We start from the raw sequence: 25,145 nt of genomic DNA on the forward strand, positions 1-25,145 counted from the left end.
GCCTTTAATGTTGACAATTGAGTTTTTTAAGTGGCATGGCACATAAATAAAGTGGAACTTTGACTGTTTCTTACATAATACTTTTAGCAATCAAGGTGTATTATTTAACTGTACTTCTTTGTTTTGATGACAACTATTGATTAGATTTAGTGCCAAGAAACCCAAAATAAAGTGAATTTGTATATAGTAGAGCAGTGAAGTATGCTGAAGGGAGGTTGATTTTTTAAAAATCATTTAATTATTTGCAAACTTGCACCACTAGAATAAAGTGCTTTATTAAATGGATCCTGCTTTATTACACACTCTGCTGGCCCTGTGTTTGAGAAGAGTTTGTGTTGAAATGTAGTTTTAAAAACATTATCAATGTGTCTTTTATTGTGCTCACATGGTGCAAAAATAAAGTTGTCTTCAGAGAATTGACCACATAAAGAAAACCTTTGCTGATAATTCTTCTGGTGAAAGAGTACCGATCGTTGAAAGTAACATGTTACAAGTAACAATGCTGCATTTAATTCAATTTTACTTGAATAAAACTGCAATAGCATCAGAAAACGTTATGTAGATTATGCAGAGTGGTCCGTTTCTGAAAAATGTTAAAGGTCACCGATTATGCAAAACTCCACTTTTCCATGTCTTTTATACATAAACATGTGTCCCCTCTGTGTAAATATATTCTGAACGTTTCAGGAAAAAATATTCACTCACTGTTTGTCCTGATCCATTTATTTCATAAAAACCTGTCTGAAAATGTGCAGATCAGATGTTGACGACTTATGATGTCATAACGATTTTTGGGCTTGTGTAACCATTAGCCAATAACTCCCCCCCCCCCCCACACACACACACACACACCTAATCACCTGAATCTCCTCCTAGAGCACATTGCAGAGGGGCGTTGGGAGTGGCAACATATTTTCATCTAAAGTAAAAGACAGAATCAGCACTTTTGAAACAGGGCTGAAACAGAGGGGTTTATGGGATGCTGCGATGCACGATCTGTTTGGTATTTTGAGCCAAACCTATAATATATTGATGTAAAACAGTATAATAGGGGACCTTTAAATATAATTTTGGACTATAAATGAATGAAGCAATAATGTGTTAATCACTATTAAAGCAGTTGCTGAATGTAGGGCTGCTATTCTAATTTATACATCTCTTTGTTGATTGTATTTTATTATCAATAATCTAAAACTGCAAAGTAACGAGAAATGAAAGCTCTGAATTTTAGAGAACAGAAGTAGCAGAACATGGAAATACCTAAGCATCCTACACTTACCTGCCTGTCTGTCTGTTTGTCTATCTATCTATCTATATCTATCTATTATCTATCATCATCTATCTATCTCATTGGTATTCTCTCAGATTATTTATTTTATGTAAAAGTACTGGAGTTTTTAGCAGGGGGTCTGGTTAAGGAAGTAAAGAACCCCTTGACCCTCTGTTTATTTATTTGGACTCTGTTGTTCAGACTAAATAAAGATGTGCTTGGCTCTTTCTCATTGAGAACAGTCCGGCAGTAATGCATTTTGAGGCCGGAGAGCAGCAGTAGTTCCTCCGTCAGACGTGACGTCGCTGGTCCCCCGCTGAAAAACTTCACTCGGCACAAAGTTTTCAGAAAACAACGAGCCCCAAAATACTCTCTGCGACCAGGAGCCTCGGAATGTGCGGACATTTGCACTTCAACACTGCATCCCGCCGTCGAAATGTTAGCACCGTTTCATTTAATCGACTCCGTGACTGTCGTGGCGACTGTTTTTGTAGCAGTGTTGTTGGCGAGAGGCTGCATGTGTGTCAACGAGGAAGACGATGAGGTCCTGGAGAAAAAACAGCTTATGGAGTTCTACAGTAAGTGAAATCATCCGGCTGCTCGGTTTTCCGTGTTTAAATGTTACTGACGTCCTGCAAAATAAGCCATCACTGCATCTTGTGTCCTATGCTTTTACATAACGTGGAAGATAATTGTATAACTGCTGAGTAGGCTAGCATGGGTAAAGAACAAGCATTATGCTGTCATTGTAGTAACAAGTTGTATTGAAGTTTGCTAGCTGCAGATTTGCTCACATTTTAGCAACAGGTTTTTAATTTTTTATGTATCTCATAAAAAAAAACTCAACGTGCAGTACACGGTTTTGGCCCTAAGAGAAATTAATATTCAAAGTCACTTAAACATCCTAAGGTGCAGTCTGAATAAGGAAACATACAGATGATTGAACATGTGATCATGTTAAGGGATGACATGATTAGTCGATTTATCAATTGGTCGATTTATCAATTAATCAATTGAGTTATAAGGAGAAACGTCAAACATTCCCTGACTACACCTTTTAATGTGTGGATACACTGACTTTCTCTGATTTATATCTTTCAATGTTGAATTAGACTTGAAACCATTGATGAAATGGATCATCTATTGACAGAAGAATTGCAGATTAATATGCAACAATTCTGAAAACCGATTAATCATTACTGTTATTCAGGCAAACAAAACTGGCTCAAGACCTTCGTTTATTTATTGAATACAGTTGTTAAAGTTAATATTTTTACGTTTGGTACTGTTGGTTGGACAAAAGAAGCTATTTATATGGCAGCTTGTGCAAAAAGCCTTTGTATATGCTATACTAAAATCTATACAGATTTGAAAAGATATACAAAATTCAGAATTATTCTGAAATTAATTGTGCGTGTGTTTTAATATTATGGTTTAGTCTTTGCTAGTATAAATAAACACAGACAACGGATATGCGGTCACTGAAAATATGCCCCTCAGACCAATTCAGTCTTGGTATTCTTCCCTGGTTATAAATAGTGTATGGAAAATTATTTCTACCTCCATTTCCATCACTGTCATTTGAACACATTCATTTGACATCCGCTTGTTTTGGTTGAGTATCCAGGTACAGAAAAACATTAATTTATATGAATTATTAATTTTGGAAGATAAAAAGGTTCCTTCAGGCCTTCACCCCGCTTGAATACTGTTCCATGTTGGTGGAGAAACATCTGGAAAAAATAGGTGAAATGTTAAAGCTGCTTGTGAAACGGTCCCAGTTCAAGTCTCCTTTTACTTTCTGAACTTGTTTTAGACATTTTTGCTTCCCGCTGAGGGGGTATCCCAACAGTATATGTATCTATCCTTTTTGGTTTCACAAGATTAATCCACCCACCCTCCACATCCATTTCTCACTTCCTCCCCTATGTGTCTCACCCATCTTTTCCCTTACACTTTCCCCTCCTCTTTTCAGAAAAGGGTATGTTTATTCTGGAGAGTGAGCCTCTGAAACGCTGCATCAAAGTAGATCGCTCTAACCTCGTTCTAGAGGACTGCGAGCGGCCCACGCGTCACATGCTGTGGAAGTGGGTGTCCCGACATCGCCTCTTTAACTTGGGCACCAGCACGTGCCTGGGTCTCAACATCTCCGACACAACGCAGCCTCTGGGCACGTTTGAGTGTGACATGGCTCTCCCGGTGCTGTGGTGGCGCTGCAGTGGAAACATGCTGTACGGCGCTTCACAGTGGAAGGTGGCTGTGGCTGGACGTTTGGTGGTGGTAAAGAAAAACACCTTTCATGAGTGGAAAAGGTACAACACCCCCAAAGGAGGGCCCTGCTCATATCCATATGAAGGTAAACACCTGACGCATCCTGCTTGTCTTCTGACTTCCAACATTGGCTGACTATCTGACTAGTCTGCACAGAATGTTTCACATTTAACATCATATTAGACTATTTTTGTTTGCAGATATCCACACTTTGTTGGGAAATGCACATGGCATGCCTTGCGCTTTGCCCTTTAAATACAACAACAAATGGTACTCTGAGTGCACAACTGAGGGGCGAGAGGACCATCTTCCTTGGTGTGCTACCACCACTCGCTATGATGAGGCCGAAAGATGGGGCTTCTGTCCGGTGCAAGGTAAATTGGTCATACACAGATGCACCAGAAAGAGTAAGAAGGGAACCTGAGTAAATAAACATTATGTCCTGTAGTAAGTGGACGCGTCCTTTTTCAAACTTGTTATTTCCACATGTCCAAGGCTATGTCTCCAATGAAATAGTTTCTGAATTTTGTGTGGAAGCTTGACTGACCTGAATAGAGCGCTGAACTCAACCCCATCCAAAACCTTTGGGTTAACCCCGACTCACTCCTATGAGACTTTGTGTACACCGACTTATGTCATGATCTCTTTCCTGATGCCTTTTTTAATTCATGGCTTTATTTGTAGATACTAGTTGTGAGCGTTTTTGGGAGTCAAACCAGGAGCTGCGTGCGTGTTACCAGTTCAACCTGTACACCATCCTGACCTGGAGCCAGGCGCTGTCCACCTGCCAGGCTCAAGGGGGAAATCTGCTCAGCATCACCAGCCTGGCAGAGCACAGGTACATCACAGGTAGGCATCTGCTAGAAAACATATACAGGGACCAAAACATGTATTACATCGACAAACACTACACTGAAACTACACCACACAGATTTTTAATTCATACTACTTCATATTGGGTTTTGCTCTCCCTTCTTATCAGCTATTTTATTCAGGTTATATCGCTCTGTATTTATATCTGTTTGCTGTCTTGTGAGATGGATATTTTCAATTACTAAGGAAATCAGAAAAGATTTATTGACAACTCTTACAGCATTCCTGTGTTTGTTTCTTGTCTTAGATCGAATGGCAAGTGTTGGAGCGATGGTGTGGATCGGGCTGAACCATCTGAAGGATAGACGGGGGTGGCAGTGGTCTGATGGAGCACCTCTATCACTGATCAATTTCACTAAAAGTACGGATTATTATTTGTTCAGCGCCAAGTAAGATTGAAGATTTGTAATGAATGTATTGAATAGGTTATATTTGACATTTCTATTTTTTTGCATTTGATAAGAGATGATTTGATCATCTTTAAATTGTACAGTGCATGGCCACTCCATAGTGCATAAATGAGCCAGAGAAACTACATCAGCTGCTTATCCAAAATGTGATGTTGAGTGTTGATTGACACAATTTAAGTGGATTTAAAAAGACATAAATATGCATGTGTGTATGCTATATATGTGTTTTCTCTTCCTAATATAATGTCCGAGTACCGTTTGTGGAAGAAAAAAGGGTCTGCACTTCAAGATGTTTCTACATATTGAATCTCTAATAACATCATATCCCATCAGCTCTGCCTGCCAGCCCGCTGAAGGACGACCGACAGTGTGGGGTGTACAACTCCGCCACGGAGGGTCACTGGCAGAGTCTGTCCTGTGAGTCTGCTCTGCCTTACATCTGTAAGAAGACGCCTAACGACACCCGCATAGCCGAGCCACTGGGTGAGTGCACACACACATTGCATATATACCTGACATGCAGACTTCAGGGATGAATTATGAGCAGAAGGAAACATGTACGACAAGCCTTTTTACATCTGGGAGCTTTTGGCCTGAGCAGCTGCACAGCACCTGGGGAGTGAGCATTTGACCTTTCTCTCTTTTTCCCCGTTGGTGGCTAGACCAAAACAATGTCTGCTGTGAAGTTGTGTTATTCTGGTCTTAGAATATGCCTTTCTGATTTCCTCTCCCAATTCTTCTTCCTCTTTCAGAGAACTGGCAGTATATCCAAACAGAGTGTGCTAATGGCTGGTGGCCTCATAATGGTTTCTGCTACCGGCTGCTGTCAGAGACTGAAGCAGGGAGCTGGGAGGAGTCTTCCCGGGCCTGTGTCTCTCAGGGGGCAAACCTCACCAGCCTTCACTCCCTGTCAGAGGTGGAAATGCTGCTCAGCCTTCTGACTAACTGTAAGGAACGTCATTCTACAAAGATATATGAAGTTAGGTTTGTCATTGACACAATAAGAAATACCAATGGGTTACTAAATACTATTCTGTGTGCGTTTCATAGCTTCCGGTGACAGTGAGGAGGCTTGGATTGGACTTTGGAAACAGGAATTTTCTCCAACTGTAGAGTGGTCTGATGGTTCACCAGTAACTCTCACTTTCTGGCACCAGTATCACCCCCCTCCCAATCTGACGGATGCATCCCTTTGTGTCAAAGCAGACAGGAAGGTGGGTCCTTAAGGAAGAATATAATAGTCCTTTTAGGGCTTCAACCTTTGATTATTTAATTGTTTTCTTTTGCCAATCACACTTTTCTTAAGCCTTTTGGCACCTGCAAACTACTTTCAAAGCCATCACATTGCTGTACTGATCACATTACACATTTGTTATGTAATATATTATCTTGAAGTTATGACAGGGGGTCACGCATTGTAAAAAATGTCACTGGTACAAATCCCGAATCTGTTTGATCTCCAAATAACATGAACAGTGTAACAGGAAAAGATGCAAGCCCAATGGGTGCGCACTGTATGTCTTCACATGTCCTTCTTTGTCTTGGCAACAATCGAAATATTCAAATTTTATTTAAATTTCAGATAAAATAAAGCTCCATACCTGTCAATAATAAGAAGCCAGAACCATCAAATACCTCGTCATCTTTTATCAAGAAATATTGTGAATTAATTAATCGTAATTAATAATAATTAATTAATTAATCGTAATTAATCGTCCATTGTAATACATGTGTTATTGTTTGTATACATTTATCTGATGTTGTTGAGAGAGTAAAGTGTTAACCCCTTTTACAGGAGGGTAACTGGCTCATAGGGTCATGTGATGAACGGCTGCCAGCTGTGTGTAGAAAAGAAAGCCAGAATCCGAATCATCAGCCTGGAACCTGGGATGAAGGATGTCCTGAGGTAGGAACATGAAATGCACAACTACATGCAGATCAACATTTACTAGCTGGTGCAATAGAATAAAACTGCCATTCAGTGCCACACTTTGGTGTCGTTTAAACTTTACCCTAACCTTGTAGGAGAAAGTTATCACAAAACAACGTATTATAAATAAAAACATTTGATCACAAAAAACAAAACAACGTATTAAATGACTAGCACTTATTTTTGTATTTTGTTATACTTTACAAATCATGTGGCGCAACTCTGGCTTCAGTTTTTTTACACTTATTGTATTTGTATATTCATGTATTTTGTTTTTAAGACGAATACAAATAGTGCTGATGTCAGTTGTGACTTAAAAGCATAAGGCAATACTTAAGAACAGTGAAACATTTCTTCAGCCTTTTTTACATCAAGAAATCATTTGCAAGAAAATAAGATTTTTGAGTTAGTACAATTAAATGTTATTGGTTTGACCACTGTGACAAAACAAATAGTCTATTTCCCCTAAATCTTAAGTGGTTTATTTTAAAAATGTTCCAGCAGATCATGTGCTGTGCAGTGTCACAATAGCTCCATACAGATCAGGGCGTGCACCAGGCGGAGCCACACGCCCGCACCAGCTACACTTCTGAGAAATGTGCCCGTTCAGAAGCACAATGAGCTGATTCACTCCAATGCTGACGTATTGTCTGGCGTTCATGTTGCTCCTTGACTCTGTTTACAAGAATATCAGACTCCTGAGTCATTAGGCTAGTTTATACCCTCCAACATGAGGTCAAGAATGACCCTGAAGGCACAATATCAGTGGACATGCTCGGCGAGTCTATGATGATTCCTGCTAACAAAACTATATTTTCTATTTTTTTCATTGTATGTGTACGGTAGTAACACTTTGTTGATATAATGACTACAGACATGCAAAGTATTAAAGCAAGCTTGTGTTTTGTCTCATGTACATGTTTGATTAGACCTTTTGAGCCTAAGTGTGCGAAGATAGGGGGCTAGACGGATCTAGGGGTGAGGGGGGGGGGGCAAATTGACACCACTTGTCAAAACACCCCAACAGAAAGACTTGCATACACATAGACCGGCATATAATTTACACACACATACACTCACACATAAAATAACCTTTGCTCCAGATGAGGAATCGGATCTAAACGTTTTCGAGAGGGGTACCAATAATAAAGCAGGAGTTTTGGTACTTAAAGGTGGGGTAGGTAAGTTTGAGAAACCGGCTCGAGATACACTTTTTGTTATTTTCCATGGAATGCTCTTAACATCCCGATAGCAATGAATATCTTAAGTGCTTTGACAAAAAATCCATAAAAATGTCATCTGTGGAAGCCGTAGTACTGTAAAAAGCACGACCAATCATTTTAGCCGGCCCGGCTAAAATAACTGGATGGCCTACCTGCCTGTCAGCCTTCCATCTGTGCACAAATATATCTCGTGCCCTCATTGGTCATGTGCGTGTTCGTGTGTGTTGGAGGAGGGGCTCTGTAAGGAAGTGGCAGATTTTTTCCGGTGTAGGTAGGTACCGATGTCCAATATGGCGGACCATCTCGCACATGCGCAGTACCGATCGGGCAGGGGACGTCCCCCTGCCCGATCGGGTAGTGACCCGATATATATATACACATGTATAAAGGGTTACGTCCTTAGCTGGCTAATAAGCTACACTGAACAAAAATATAAATGCAACACTTTTTTTTTTGCTCCCATTTTTCATGGGATGAACTCAAAGATCTAAAACATTTTCTATATACACAAAATAACCATTTCTCTCAAATATTGTTCACAAATCTGAAAAAATCTGTGATAGTGAGCACTTCTCCTTTGCCGAGATAATCCATCCCACCTCACAGGTGTGGCATATCAAGATGCTGATTAGACAGCATGATTATTGCACAGGTGTGCCTTAGGCTGGCCACAATAAAAGGCCACTCTAAAATGTTCAGTGTTATCACACAGCACAATGCCACAAATGTCGCAAGTTTTGAGGGAGCGTGCAATTGGCATGCTGACAGCAGGAATGTCCAACAGAGCTGTTGCCCGTGAATTGAATGTTCATTTCTCTACCATAAGCCGTCTCCAAAGGCGTTTCAGAGAATTTGGCAGTACATCCAACCGGCCTCACAACCGCAGACCACGTGTAACCACACCAGCCCAGGACCTCCACATCCAGCATGTTCACCTCCAAGATCGTCTGAGACCAGCCACTCGGACAGCTGACCAGCCACTCGGACAACTGACATCAGCTGCAACAATCGGTTTGCATAACCAAAGAATTTCTGCACAAACTGTCAGAAACCGTCTCAGGGAAGCTCATCTGCATGCTCGTCGTCCTCATCGGGGTCTCGACCTGACTCCGGTTCGTCGTCATAACCGACTTGAGTGGGCAAATGCTCACATTCGATGGCGTCTGGCACGTTGGAGAGGTGCTCTCTTCACGGATGAATCCCGGTTTTCACCGTTCAGGGCAGATGGCAGACAGCGTGTGTGGCGTCGTGTGGGTGAGCGGTTTTCTGATGTCAATGTTGTGAATCGAGTGGCCCATGGTGGTGGTAGGGTTATGGTATAGGCAGGCGTATGTTATGGACGACGAACACAGGTGCATTTTATTGATGGCATTGTGAATGCACAGAGATACGGTGACGAGATCCTGAGGCCCATTGTTGTGCCATTCATCCACGACCATCACCTCATGTTGCAGCATGATAATGCACGGCCCCATGTTGCAAGGATCTGTACACAATTCCTGGAGGCTGAAAACATCCCAGTTCTTGCATAGCCAGCATACTCACCGGACATGTCACCCATTGAGCATGTTTGGGATGCTCGGGATCGGCGTATACGACAGCGTGTTCCAGTTCCTGCCAATATCCAGCAACTTCGCACAGCCATTGAAGAGGAGTGGACCAACATTCCACAGGCCACAATCAACAACCTGATCAACTCTATGCGAAGGAGATATGTTGCACTGCGTGAGGCAAATGGTGGTCACACCAGATACTGACTGGTTTTCGGACCCCCCCAGACCCCCCCAATAAAGCAAAACTGCACGTTTCAGAGTGGCCTTTTATTGTGGCCAGCCTAAGGCACACCTGTGCAATATTCATGCTGTCTAATCAGCATCTTGATATGCCACACCTGTGAGGTGGGATGGATTATCTCGGCAAAGGAGAAATGCTCACTATCACAGATGTTTTCAGATTTGTGAACAATATTTGAGAGGAATGGTTATTTTGTGTATATAGAAAATGTTGTAGATCTTTGAGTTCATCTCATGAAAAATGGGAGCAAAAACAAAAGTGTTGCATTTATGTTTGTGTTCAGTGTACATCACAAGCTAAGCTAACAAGCACACAAACACCTGCTAACGGGGTTAACAAACATGTATAATATCATTTTACTCACCGAAAAAAGCTGAGAGTAGACTTCTTGGAAGTTCTGTTAGTACATTCAAGCGCACAGCACGACATCTTAATTGTCTGGTAGTTGCAACAATATTCCCACAATCACCACGAACACGGCTAAAGCTAAATGGTCAAGTACAGTAACTACGACTAACTAACATTGTAGCCTCTATGGTTGTAGCCTAGCAGAGTGGACAAGTTGCTGTTAGCTGACAGTGAGGCACGTGCCTGTCCATCAAAGTGACCACGCCCTAATTTATGCAAAAACGTTAAGACCTAATATAAATAAAAGGGTCGTGTTAGAAAACAATTCACTCACAGATTCATAATCATGAAGGTGGAATCTAACTATATCGATAATAATATGTATTGCATCCAGGGGTAGAAACATGTTTTTTTTTGCTGTAAATTTGGTCATTTTAACATGGGGGGTCTATGGAAATTGCTCCTTTCTGCAGCCAGTCCCTAGCGGCCCATGTATGAACTGCAGTGTGTGGCACTTCCGTTTTGGCATCCCGGCTGTTCCCCAGAGTTTGCCGCTTGGGTAGTGACACGGCCTACTAGATCAACACGGGGTCCGTTACGCTTACTAATGACGTCACGCATTGGCTGTACGGCAACCCAAGAGGACATTTTACACGGCCAAATTCCGCAAAGAATATTAAAAATAACAATCGACAGTGAATGTATGTTAGTGGAACTGTGTCAGGAAAGTGAAGTGTTAATTAAGTAATGTTATTGAAGAACTGAAATGCATAACATTGAAAGTTAATATGTATCATATCCCTCCGAAATGGTATTTGGTGTTTCCAATCCATAGTAACAACAACTTCCTGTCAACAGCGTAAACTCCCACAGACAGTACACACGTTCATCCTCTGAACGTGTACTGTCTGTTCAAAAAACTGCAGGAACCCAGAACACAGACAAAAAAACATAACCCCCTTCTCATCTCAACTATTGTAAATGTTACGGGTCCCCGATGTGACCACAGTAGCAGTGATGATGACTGTATTAAGCAGGTGAAACGGGAGCTGTTGACAGAAAGTTGTTGTTGCTTTGGAAACAACATGACGGTATCTGATATCATAAAGACGGAGAAAGTAAAGAATAACGTTTGTTTAAATGTTAGTACCCCCGAAGAGGCACAAGCTCTTACGTTGAGTCTGGAGTTTCAATAAATTCTAAATCATCAGTAAAGTCTACGACCATATTTCGGAGGGATATGATACATATTAACTTTCAATTTTATGCATTTCAGTTCTTCAATAACATTACTTAATTAACACTTCACTTTCCTGACACAGTTCCACTAACATACATTCACTGTCGATTGTTATTTTTTAATATTCTTTGTGGAATTTGGCCGTGTAAAATGTCCTCTTGGGTTGCCGTACAGCCAATGCGTGACGTCATTAGTAAGCGTAACGGACCCCGTGCTAATCTGGTAGGCCGTGCAGATATGGTACCTACACCGGCTGTGTATTTTCAAATTCTAGCACACTCGAGCTGGTTTCTCCAAAATTACCTACCCCACCTTTAATCATAACAAATAAACTTTTAGGACATTGAGCATTATCAACATAAAAACATACTAAACTAAGAATGAAGTGGGTGAAAAAAACATGAGCATTGTCAATGTTAGCATGCTGATGTTACAAAAAGCACTGTATGTAACTGTGGCCTCACAAAGCCGTTAGAATAGCTGAGGATTCTAAGTCTTCTAACTACAAACCCCTAAATCAAATATGAAATGTTGTCTCTCCCTCTGCCTAAACAAACTATTTGTCTCTGTGTTCTTTGCTGAATATTACTCCTTTTTGCAGTACTGTTTCTTCAGTCTGTGAAATCCTTTTCTCCTTTGTTCAATATTTGTTGATGTATAGTATTGAAATAAACCAAATGTAAAGATTTATTGATTGGTTGGTTATTTTTTGTTGATGTGTCAGGGCTGGAAACGGCATGGACACTCCTGCTTCACGGTGACGAGCCATGAACAGAACTATGAGGATGCAGTGATGGGATATTACTGCAGGGCTCCTCTCCTTACTGTGGAAAACAGGTGGCTTATTGAGCAAATATTTTATTCTGTTTTATTTGTGGTAACATTATTGACTCTCTCCTCACCTCTCATCTATTTTTGCTCATGCTGGCAGGTTTGAACAGGCGTTTGTCAACAGTTTGCTGAGTGAGAGTGCAACGAACAGCAGCAAGTATTACTGGATCGGCCTCTCGGACCAGGAGAAGGGGGGAGAGTACAGCTGGCTTCCTCTCAATGGCTCCTCGCTGCCTCTCACCTTCACAAACTGGAACAAACACCAGCCAGGTAAACACAGTATACTTTGATTGTGTTTAGTTGGGTGTTTGGTTTATTAGAAATCTCCACCCCTCCTCTCTTTTAAATCCTTTTCTTTTCATTTCCTTAGTAAGTACTGGCGGATGTGTTGCTATGTCAGGCGGCCCTGCTTTGGGTCACTGGGAAGTACATGACTGCAAGTCCCACAAGGCCTTGTCAGTGTGCAAGCAGAGCATCAGCAGCTACCACGATGTCCAGCTGCCAGAGCACCACATTGATGCCTACGCCCCCTGCCCTCCAGGGTGGGAATCACACGCTGGGATGCTCCACTGTTTTAAGGTTGGACCATCCTCATTTTCTCTCTGTGCTCCTCACTCTCCCAGAAACACACTTAAACTTAAACACTGTAAATGTTGGATTGGAATTCACATTCACACCAAAATGTCTAATGTCCACAAAGTCTGCATCTTATTTTCATTATCGTTCTACTGTCTATTATTTTGTAAACATATATTAATAATCAGTTGATCATTAAAAGTAAGTAAGAAAGCACTCCAAATATATTTAAAATGTACTACTTCAGAATGATGAAATTAAATAAACATTTGCTTTCAAGAAGCTCGACCTGAGCTTCTTTCAAAATGTGTATTCTAATTGATTGGCAAATACCTTAATCCACATGTTATTCAACTCTTTAGATGGGGATCAGGGCAGGTTTGTAAAGTGACAGTACTAACTACAAAACTACTACAAAGATCAGCCCCAACTAATCATTTGAATTAAGAAAATATGTCTATTATATACTTGCATGCATTTCCTGTGTATAATACTATGATGTAATTCGACAGTGTTACTGGCAGTGATCTGTAATCCTGGGCTGACAGTAAGTGTTGCTCTTCTAGGTGTTCCATGATGAAAAAGTGCTGATGAAGCGTTCCTGGGTGGAGGCGGACTTCTTCTGCCAGGCCCTCGGGGCGCAGCTGGCCAGTTTCCTCCACTATGAGGAGCAGGTGTTTGTTAAGCTGCTCCTCAGTACCATGTTTCAAGGGTTGGTACAGCCCTCTGGGCCTCGTCAGTGCAGGAATGTTTAGGATCTGCTAAGTGCGTCAGTTGAGGTGTTGTCATTGCATTTTTTTAGAGCAGCAGGTACAGAATTTGATTATTGGCTTTTAAAGATTACATTTGGTTAGGTTTTTTTTCAAATCTGACCAAGGATTAATTTTATACAGGACGCCTCCAGTTAAAAACAGTTATTAGATCATATCATTCAACCAAGTAAGTGTTAGGTTTGATGATTAATACTGTTATCTAACCAGAAAGGACAGATCAAAAGCATTATTTGGCCACATGGTATCTGTGTGTGATGGGACACAATGGGGAAGCATATACAATACATTTATTTTTATAATACTTGGATTTGCCCAAAAAATTGCATTTTCTTCTTTTTATTTCCCGTGTGAAATGATTCACCATAATTCCAATTAAAATTGAAATACTATTAACATTATTTTAAAGTGATGAGAGATATTTCTTTGTCTGCCCACCTCCTGTGTGTTTCAGGATATAATCAAAATCAAAATGACATGGCATGAATTGAATTAGCAACAATTGTCAAAGCCAAAATGTTAAAATACTGTCTATGATAAACTTATGTTGCAGTGTTTTTGTTCTGCTCCTCTCTTTTTAGAACAGAGGGTCGCTGGTTCTGGGTGGGCTTTAATAAGAGAGACCCTGAACATCCCGGAGCCTGGGAGTGGTCTGATGGTTCTCCTGTAAGTACACAGATGTTCAAAAACAAACCACACACTAATTAGCAGAGGATGCATGCCATATGGTTTTGTCTTGTGTGTTTCGGTGCAGGTGGAGACGTCCTTCATAGAGGATAAGAACGATGAGGATGACCGGAGGGACTGTGCTGTGTACAGCGACCTGACCAACGCTCTAATGCCGCAGCCCTGTGAGGCCAAACACGAGTGGATCTGCAAGATGTCCAGGGGTAAAAACTGTCACACTTGCATAATTTATCATTATCCTGTTAATCAAAACAGCACCCATCACTGCCATCTTTACCAAAAGGTGGGGTGGCCATGCTTGAAGCCAGAGCAGCAATGTTTTTATTAATTTCTAATGTTAGAACTTTTGAATTTTTAAAATAAAATTAACTCATTTCTTTTACAGGGGATAAACTGATGAAGCCCTATTGGTACAATGAGCGTAAGTATAATTTAAATGTAATTAATTACTTCTGGCAACTACAAGCTTTATGAACAATGACACTTTAGTTCTGTCAACACAAAGTGGAATGACATTATTAGATGTCATGTTTTTATAAATGTATTCATTCATTTTATATCTGTCAATATATCTACGCTTCATTACTTGTAATGTGTAAGGTATTAAAGTGGTCTGCCCTGCTGCCCCTCAGAGAGCGAGCCCTGGGTCTTTTACCATGGAGCGGAGTACCTGCTGGCGAAGCAGCCCTTTGACTGGGACTCCGTGTCTCTGGCCTGTCAGATGATGGGAGCCTACCTGCTGTCCGTGCACTCCAGAGAGGAGCTGCACTTCGTCAAGGAGCGCCTGCACAGGGTCTGTCACTGCCACCCCTGCTCATGCAGAATTTCAGTATTGCCATATAGTAAATTGATTTGAAGATCAAATCTATTTTATAATCACTTTGAGATGGAAGCATACAACACTACTGTGATGATAATTTCTACTTTACCAAAATCTTATTTTTTACATTTTATTATATACATATACCTTTTTGTCACCATCCCCTTTTAAAAACGGTATACTGTATATATTTGTAGTATAATTAGGTTGGTTAAAGTGACACCATTTTCACAACATAATCAAAAAAATGCATTTAACATTTACTTTTTCCCAGTACAAATATCCCACCCAATTGCTGTGACCAAAATGATGCCAGGGGCAGTGGGACATAAAGACTTTGTGTTCTTGGTTTTCAGTGAGCACAGGAGTAAACTTGCCAAAGCAATGCACTTAACCATAGAGCCTTCTCCATTGAATGGCCAAATAGGCCTTTCCTAACAGTTCACACACAGTGAAAAATAAACACGTGCAAGAACAAGCGTGAACACAATTGACACACTCATACAAACTTGAGTGTTTGCAGACCGAGCTAAAATGTACCTCATGTGCTGACACATTCATGCTCGAGTGCTCCCACACACAGGGAGTAAGAAAAAGGCTGTTTTTTCAGCTGCAGCCTTTCGGACCAGATTAAAGAAGTCTCTTGTGGTGTTGAGGCTTGTGAGGGGATAAAAGAACAAAACAAGGCGATGAAAGAGGCAAGGCACGGGCAAAGGAGAGCGCCTGAATGGCTGCTCATGTTAAGAGAGGCTCTGAAAAGCTTGTCTTCCGGCCTAGTGAGGACTGGATTGGAAGGGAGGATAAAAGTCAAGTACGTTTTTTTTTTTCATCTTTGTTCCTTTTACTGTTTTTCCTCAGCTCTCCCTGGGCCCGACAGAGTGGTGGATCGGCCTGTCCACTGGGCAGCCTGGAGAGGGGGCCAGGTGGGTTTTGTTTGGACTTTGTTAAACTCTTCTGGTTGCTGCCATTGATTCTATTTGAGCTGTCTACACTTTTTTCAACATGTCGAGTACACATTGATGTAGTTACAACCCAGAGACCTGGATCAGAACAACATTTTTTGCAGCACGTCTTGAATACCGTTTCGAATGGCGGCAGCACTTACAAATTGAAGAGGTCATTCACGGCTTTTGATGCTCATGCACGATTAAGCAGGTAGTGTTTTGAGCAGGGAAACTCAAAAATTATCTCATGTTGCATATTAGCAATTTGGTAAAATGAGCCCCCAGAGAACGCAAGAAAATGCCAACTGAAGACCAAATTGTTTAAACTAACTTGAACTGAATACAATGTAATAAGAAATAGAACCCAGCTACAAAAGAAAAAGGGCTTCCAGGTGTTGCTTAACAAAGAAGTATAACAAAATTACCTAATGCAAAAAGATAAATACAAATGACCCTAAACTGAATTGCGACCCAAACAAATCACAATAGGGCCTTGTGTGGCAAGTTCAATAAAACCAGTGTGTTTGTTTGCAGGTGGAGCGACAAGACAGAGGTAGACTTTAAGAACTGGGCAGACCGGGGAGCCGGTGGGGGCGCAAGCAACAGGATGTGTGTCACCATGTCCTCTTCAACAGGTAAACACATGCACATTCAAAACTTCAAATGGTGCATGTTACTTGCACATACTATAATGTGTTTGTCCTGGTACGTTACAGGGAAGTGGTCGGAGAGTAAATGCAGCGATATCAACGGCTACGTCTGCAAGAGAAAGACTGTGTCTGTGGTGGAGACTCCCAGGGAGCCGCACTACATCGGAGGATGTCCGGAGAAATGGCTGTACTTTGGACACAAGGTTCAGAAACATACTTGGACACAGACTCTGTTGAAACACACATCAGATAAATGCATTTGTTAGTTTATTTGTTCTGTAATTCTTCTGTGGTCACAGAGGCTAAGTTTGTCTTGTTCTCTCCCAAAAGTCAGTTCTTGAACTGTCTCTCCTCTAAATTCCCAGCTGCCTCTTGGGCTGAAGCAGGATGTTTGTGTTGACATTCACTGTTCTTGAGATAGTTAGGTTGACAATAAGAATAACCCCCTGCTGATAATGCTTAAGCCAACCCCGATTAAAACAAATCAATTACTTAAATGTGGATAAAACAAGAATCCCCATACATACCTTAACTGTGTATTTTGTTCACGGTTGACAAGTCAAACCTCTACGCTTTAAATAGAACAATTTCTAACTGGTTTAAATATCAGTGGCTTTTTAAGCTCAACATCATTGGATTTGAATAGTGAAGATGGTAATGCTTTGTGTTAAGTTACATAATTTACCTCAACATGTAATCATAAGATTAGCTCTTGCTTCATCTCTTCTCGTCCTAAAAGCAGTCTCACACTGTTCATGTTTCACCAGTATAGTGAAATGACATAACTCTCTGTCTATCCTAGAAAAACAAGCTGCTTAGTTTTTTTTCAAACTTTGAATCCTGACCTCACCAAACAAGTCCTGGTGTTCATAAGATAATCATTTTTTTGTGAAATTCATGTTTTGTGTGGGATGAATATGTGTGTGTGTGTGTGTTGGCAGTGTCTCCTGCTTCACATCATTGACAGCCCAAAGGAGGGAAAGAGCTGGAAGGATGCCCGGTCCATCTGTTCTTCCTTCGATGGTTCGTTGGTGGCTATCGAAGACGAGATTGAACAAGGTAAAGTGGGCTGCACAACCATCCAATGAATAGCGGCTAATTTCACATAAAAACACATCACTTTGTTTTTGTCTTTCTCTCTAGCAATGTTGGTAGGAAAATAGAAAGGAATACTGCTCTGTTTTTTTGTTATTGTTGTTATGCCGTCATTTCTGCAGCATACATCACCATGTTGCTCCAGGGAAGCTCTGTAGGTGTGTGGATTGGTCTGCGGGATGAGGACACCATGAAATGGACCAATGGGAAAACAGTCAGTTACACCAACTGGTCTCCAATTGAACCAAAGAGCTACCTCACTGTAAGCTTCTGAGAATACTGCTTAATGTAGTCTTAATCTTTGGGCTCAAATGTGTGTTTGTATACAAAAGAAAATGCATCACTGATATATGAGAAGCCATTGTTTACAGAAGAATTAAGACTAAATTCCCAGTGACACAAGAATCAAGCATGGTTAAAAATAACATTGGTTTATCACCATGTTTTTTCTGTCAGTTTTATATAAAAGATAGCTTAGTCCTGTGGCATTATAACCAGAAATAAAGCACTGTTGCTAGAGTTATCCAAAAGCCTATACTTTTTTATACAAAAACAAGTAATTAAACTTGGAGAGTTTTGTATACATCCAAGCCTACTAAGTGCTCTAAGTGATGATTACATGAGTTTTCTCAAATAACTCCTCCAACTTTGCTACACTTGCATAACAAGGAACTGGGAAAAGTTTGAATTCATCCAAGTCACATAAATCACATACAATTGTTGACCTGTATCGGGTGACAATATAATGTGATCAAATGTGTAACCACCATTGTGCAAACACACAAGTATTTGGGTGAAAAAGCAGTGTAAATGAAAAGAGTCCTGTGTCATAATTGTGCTTTTGTATATGGTTTTGCATGTGTTCTTGTGTATTGATATGTGCTTTCTGAACCCCAGGAAAATGAGTGGCTCAGCGGATTTACTGATGAGCCGTTGTGCACTGTGCTGTCCAACAATCACAACTTTCACCTGACAGGGAAGTGGTACGATGAGAAGTGCAGTGAGAGAGGGTACGGCTTTATTTGTCAGAAATCTCAAGGTAAGAATCCCTCAGTGTCTTTCTCTTTGGTTTTATGCTGTCACTGTCTGTCTTTCATTGCCTCTCTGACTGCTTTTTAGCATGTCTGTCTTTGTCTTTTACTGTAAGATTTCTCTCTCATGCACTTCTCTTATGACTTATTCTCTATCATTTCTAAATAAATTCTTGGTGTTTTTGTTCCTGACAGTTATGAGTAACTTATCAGAAAATCATTTTTTTTGTTGCTGATCTCCAGTAGTTTAACTTCTCCCCTTGTCACAGTGATTTGCAAGTGTATTGTGATATAACTTTAATCGAGCAAGTTGATAGCTCTGATTCTTCACATTAAATAAATAGTTTGACAATTTGTGAAAATTCACTATAAACTATTATTTTTCTTGCCAAAAGTTAGTTGTTAAGTTCAACACCACTCTTATACCTGTCAGGAAAATGAAATGTGAAAACAAAAATACATAAGTTTAACTGTTTCTTAGGAGTATATTTTTTGGAAATTTTAAAATAAATGTAATGCTATTAGTTTGATTTAGTAACAAAACATCTACTTAATTCTCACTTTTTCTAGCTTCCTTTTCGAATGCAAATAAATCTTCCTTCTCTCATTTCCAAATACTTATGCCTTTACAATCTTTCTTACTACTCATCTATAAGAGTAGTGAGTGACAGCTAATCAGTCATCCTTTAATTGTGTACTTCCCAAAATATTAACACCTTAAAGTAATCACTCTACCTTTCTTCCCACACTCCTTTAGTTTTGTTCTTTTTTTTCTTGTTGCAGATACATCCAAACCCCCCACCCATTCCTATCTTCACCCTCTCCCTGACAATATTGATTACAGCAGCCGCAGCTACAAAGTTGTGTCTGGCAACATGAGCTGGTACGACGCGATGCATATGTGCATAGAGAAAGATTCTGACCTAGTGAGCGTTACAGATGCCTACCACCAGGCTTTCCTTACTGTCCTTGTCAATAGATTGGCAGTCCCCCACTGGATTGGACTATATAGTCAAGACGTATGTATCTTCTATATGTACTATACTCGTGTGTGTGTGTGTGTGTGTGTGTGTGTGTGTGTGTGTGTGTGTGTGTGTGTGTGTGTGTGTGTGTGTGTGTGTGTGTGTGTGTGTGTGTGTGTGTGTGTGTGTGTGTGTGTGTGTGTGTGTGTGTGTGTTGTGTGTGTGTGTGTGTGTGTGTGTGTGTGTGTGTGTGTGTGTGTGTGATATATACAGTTAATCTTTTAAGGAAATCTTTTTTGGGGGAAATACACTTTTGAAGTTCAGTATTAGATAAGAAGATTGCTGGCACTCTCATCTCTGTAATGTAATATAGCTACAGCTAGCTTAGCATAACGATTGGAAAAGGGGGAGACTATTAGCCTTGCTGACATTTTCTAATGTAAACAACACATTGTAGTTCACAGGGAGGTGTGTGCCACACTTTAGCTATAATTGCTTTCTTATTTTCACTGTCATGTGGACGAAAAGACTCCCAGCTAGCCGTTTTGTCTTGCTGTAAGTGTTTATGTTATGCTAAGCTAATCATCTACTAGTTGTAGTTTAATATTTAACAGGCAGACATGAGCATGGTTTTTATATTTTTATCAAGAAAGCACACAAACATATTTCCCTAAACTAATACTGCAACATTAGCATGAATTGTATAAATTGGTATTTATTACTTTGAATGTGCTTTTTGTCTTCCTCACCAAAAGCATTTTGTTTATTTTAAGAAAAAGATACACAGAAAGCTTACAGTAAGACCAAAAAAGCTTGACATTTTATCCTAATATGTGAACACATTTTATGGTAATCTTAGTTAAAAAGTATACAAGGTCCTAAAAGATTCTTTAAATGGACACCTAATGTCAACTTTGTGCTCCAGTTTTATTTGTATTACATAGAAGCCCGCCAATAGATAGTAACAGTTGTCTCACATGCCTCAGGGGTTTCTCCTGGCCTTTTGCCCATGAAGAGGTATGCCACTGGCAGGCATTTGGTTTCCCAGCAGACATTCGGAGTGTTAACATTTGGATTCAAGTATCGCTGAGCCCCCGTGGAATGTCTTAGTCATGGAGAGAAATGAACATGGGAAGTGAGGGAGAAGATTCCCCTCTCTGCCTCTCTCTTCCTTTTTTAAATTACGCCTTGATCTTCTTCTATGTCTGTCTAATGAACCAATCATCTTACTCTTTTCACTTTTATCGCACTTAATAATACAGTAACCATTAACACTAACAAACATCTATAGTATTGTTATCATAGTTTAGTGACATCATAGTCATAGTTAAGTATCCTCAATGTTTCCATTTGATACATTGTAATATTTGTTTGCAGGTATTTTACAGTACAATACATTGAAATAATAACCTAACGTAAGCATAGTTGCACAATATTTAATACAGCAAATACAATCAGAGGTCCGTGTGGAATAAGTGTTGAGTTTTAAAGTGCCACCACAAGTGTAACTTTTGACTCCCTTACAGAGTGGCATCAATTATCAGTGGTCAGATGGCAGCGACACAGTGTACACACACTGGGACGCGGACGAAGACGATGACGACTTTGTGACGGGAGAGTGTGTGTACATGGACGTGACCGGAGGCTGGCGCAGAGCTGACTGTGAAACTCCGCTACCAGGAGCCCTGTGTCATGTTCCCCCACCAAGTCAGTGCATCTTCAATGAAAATCTGATCGCTTGACACTGCACCTCTTTAGCTGCTGAGTTTCTGTCTTTCAGAGTGTGTGAAACCATTTCTCTTGCTTTCTAACAGGCAGTAAACCATTTATCTCATATGAGTTGGAGTGCCCCTCAACATGGGTGAAATTCGGACATGGCTGTTACAGCTTCGAGCCTGTGGTGCAGAAACTCACATTTGAAGAGTCAAGAGAGCATTGCAGGCAGAAAGGTAAGGATTTATGAGGTGTGCATTTTCCGTAATCCTCATCTTCGTAGAAATTGGTAGACAATATTATGATTGAAAAAGTGAAAAATATATTAAGTCAGTATAATCTGCAGGATGGTATACATACTCCCCCTAGAGGTCAAATACAGGAGCTTATTTGAAGGGTTTAAAAAACTGTGGTTTAGTGTAATTTTCACTGTCACTTAGTGGAAATATACATGTGTATATGGTCAAATCCTGCTTTAGACTTTATCCTCTATACCAGAGTTTCATTTTAAAGCGGGAAGAAGGACTTCCAAGTGCAGCTAAATTAAAATCTTTGTGAAAAATAAATATTACATTCATTATTACATTACCTATCAAAATATGCTCAAATAGAAAATCTCAAATGTCTGTGATTTGGTAAAGAAAATGAATAGACTTTTTGGGAAATATGCTTTATTCTATCCTTTGTTGAGAGTTTCCCAAAATGTCAAACTGTTTATTTCAACTGCACAGAAGTTGTGAGTTTTGTGCTTCTCTCTTTCTAGTAAACACCTCGGATGTCCTGACCATCGAGAGTGAGACGGAGAATCGTTTTGTTCTGGAGCAGCTGTGGACGTCGGGGTTCCTCCACCACACCGTGTGGTTGGGGATGTACTTTAATATCGACAGTAAGAATCTATAACTCTCGTACCCATCAAGTGATCACATCCCCCAAAATCCCATTTAATTATTTGTTGCCTCTGCTTTTAGCTGATTCTCTGGCCTGGGTAGACAGGTCACCCATAGACTACACCAACTGGCTCAACCAGGCCCCGGACCCCAAGCTGCTGACCGCTGACGCCTGTGTCACTACCAGGGTGGTGGATGGAGTGTGGCACCTGTCCCAGTGCAACGAGAGGCTCGGCTTTGTATGCAAAACCACCTCAGGTAGGTTCATACGGAATCTGAAAGAATATTTGTTGCCCTTTATTAAACTTGTACAACATATTGGAATATTTGATGAATTGCTTATGTCGCTGTAGCTCTCCAAATTGATTATAGGGTGATGTGTCATTGTTGTTTGACTATATGGTACCACTGAAACAAAGTGGACAGTGCAAATTAAAAAAATTACCATTCCAGAAAGGCCCGGAAGATATTTCAACAATGCCACTCATTTTGCAACTGTATGCACAAAGATGTGTAAGGTTCATTACCTTTTTAGAGCTTTAGATTTAAGTTTAACAGTCTGAAAAGCAAGTATGTGCTTGTCACAGAAAGATACGATCTACAATATGGCTATGTATGTCAACTTTCACAGTTGCACACACATTCAGGTTTGACAACATAGCTGGAAATACGAGTTGGCATAATAAGGTTGTTTTTTTTTAAACAGGTTTTAATTGTGGTTGCACCATTTTTGATAGCATTGACTCGATTTTCATCTGTGCTCAGATCTTGTGATCTGATTGCTCAAGTTGATACATTATAAGAAAAATTGAACTTCACTGTATGTGTTCTTTGCAGATATAATTACCGAGGTGGAAGTGGAACCGCTGAATGGTAAATGCACTTCAATGTGAACATTTTACACTCTGGCTAGGGGCCATGAGCATTTAGTTTCACATTGTGGGGCTGTGCTCAGTAGAAGCTAAGTGAGAATACAGTCTGATATAATGTGCTAATTCATTGTTAACATAATCTGTTATAAAATGTGATGCATTTTACAAATATACAGTGGTGTAATTTACTAAAGTACAGTATATATTCGTGCAACATTAACGGGGAACATTTTGCTTCACAATGACTACCTTTACTTTTAATAAAGGATCTGAATACTTTTTCCACCACTGCCAAGTGTAGTTCCAATAGACTACATTTGAGAACAATAATATGACTTCAAATAAGCTCTCATGTTGTGTGTTTTAGGTTTACACCATGGTGTCGTCCCCGCTGCGGTGCTAGTGGCTGTTCTAATCTTTGCCCTGCTGGTAGGAGCGATGTGGTTTGTGTACAAGAGGAGCGCTTCACGTTTTCGCAGGCTTCCTACACTCGGCAGCGCTTATTACAGACAAACCAGCTCACAGGCCACAGAGTCGGATGGAAATGTGCTTATTACAGACCTGGAGGCTCCCTCGGGAGAATAGCACTCAATGATTTCCTTTAGGTCTCTGTCCGTCTCTCACAATTTCACCATCAGGTATGAATGCCACATGACTCTGTACAGCTGTGAATCCTCAGGACAGTGGTGACATGTTGACTTTTCCTTCTGTAATTAGAAAATGTGCTTGAAGGAACCACAGTTGGTCTCAACAGTTTGCAATTATTCAAAACGTTTAAATGAGACAAACCTATGAGAAGATTTTGGTTGTTTGACACTGAAGAGCCAACATTGAAATGTCAAGACTAGCAAAGTTCACGTGAGTGTGTTGAAGAAGGGATGTTTGAGAGCTTAACAAATGTTAGAAGAGGTACTGAACACTTGTTCTATGCTTGTTATAATTCAATTGTATAAGAATTTAAATAAGTTACAATTGGTAAAAACGGTATAAAGGAAAATGATGATTTGAATAATGCAGAAAGGTTTTCTCAACAAGGTTCAAACAGGTACTGTAAAAGAAAATATTGGTTTACTTGCCAAATGTATTTTCCATTGGCATAAATAAGAGACAGATTGATGCCAAAATAGAAATTAGTCATATTTGTGATGCAATTTTGTGTATCTTGTTTAGAATTCAGGAGTTGTTGGAGCTGCACACTTGGTACAGCAATGTTGTCAGTATTACTTTTGTATTTTATTTTTTTAAGTAACCATGCTGTATATAGATACAAAAAAGTGTCCTTTTATATGTTAAAGACTAACAGAAAATGTGTATGGCATAACTGATGATTGGATTTGTTCTCATTTTCACTTTTGTCTTCTGATGCAAAATGTAATGTATATTTGCACAATTTTCTTTGTGTTTTAATAAATCTAAGTTAGGCCTAAGAGTTCATGTGTCATCACTGTGTGCATAACAGAAAATTCGGAGGAATAGAGGAAATCTTCATTGAATTCATTTCCCATTTTCAGACCATAAAACGACTTCACTTTTTTACTCCAATAGGAGTCGGACTGCAGAATGTCTACAAAGTAAAACCTGAAAAGGGGCCATTTCCTCCTAGAACATCCTTATTCCTTATTAAAAAAACAACAGATATGAAATCACTAAGGATATTGAACTATGTAGCCTACTATAGCTCTTAGGCTTTGTCGGGTAATTTTTGTTTGCAGTTTTAGTCATTTGCTAACAACTTACAGTAGGCCACTCGTCGTTAATGGAGATGGTACAAATAATACCGCCTTGCTTTTACTGTTTTACCATCATCACTATAAAGTCGAATATCAATTCTGATATAAGAGACACTAAAAAACATTTGTGAACAAAAACTATAATATATACTTAAAACAAAGCTTTTTGGACTGCTATGTTCAGTTTAAGCAGCTCCATTTAATAAGATATTTTTTCT

At 40.0% G+C, this 25,145-nt stretch overlaps 1 protein-coding gene across 2 annotated transcripts; it reads left to right on the plus strand.

Moving 5' to 3' along the window:
• Nucleotides 1-1,529: 1,529 nt before the first annotated feature.
• Nucleotides 1,530-24,614, plus strand: pla2r1 (phospholipase A2 receptor 1). Of its 2 annotated transcripts, XM_034108460.1 has the most exons (30): nt 1,530-1,848; nt 3,246-3,626; nt 3,742-3,915; nt 4,226-4,390; nt 4,662-4,775; nt 5,158-5,307; nt 5,577-5,771; nt 5,875-6,038; nt 6,620-6,730; nt 12,084-12,196; nt 12,291-12,460; nt 12,561-12,769; nt 13,333-13,478; nt 14,118-14,202; nt 14,291-14,426; nt 14,609-14,644; nt 14,856-15,016; nt 15,902-15,966; nt 16,522-16,622; nt 16,704-16,840; nt 17,579-17,696; nt 17,855-17,994; nt 18,630-18,771; nt 19,547-19,782; nt 21,252-21,432; nt 21,540-21,674; nt 22,202-22,324; nt 22,407-22,583; nt 23,163-23,198; nt 23,565-24,614. In XM_034108460.1, the coding sequence occupies exons 1-30, from the start codon at nt 1,707-1,709 to the stop codon at nt 23,780-23,782; spliced, it is 4,461 nt and encodes a 1,486-aa protein (XP_033964351.1). In that variant the 5' UTR covers nt 1,530-1,706; the 3' UTR covers nt 23,783-24,614. The 2 variants fall into 2 exon arrangements, with proteins under 2 accessions (XP_033964351.1, XP_033964362.1); XM_034108471.1 differs by lacking the exon at nt 1,530-1,848 and having other exon boundaries at nt 3,548-3,626; nt 3,725-3,915.
• Nucleotides 24,615-25,145: the final 531 nt, after the last annotated feature.

Source organism: Pseudochaenichthys georgianus, chromosome 3 (assembly GCF_902827115.2).
Source record: "Pseudochaenichthys georgianus chromosome 3, fPseGeo1.2, whole genome shotgun sequence".
NCBI lineage: Eukaryota > Metazoa > Chordata > Actinopteri > Perciformes > Channichthyidae > Pseudochaenichthys > Pseudochaenichthys georgianus.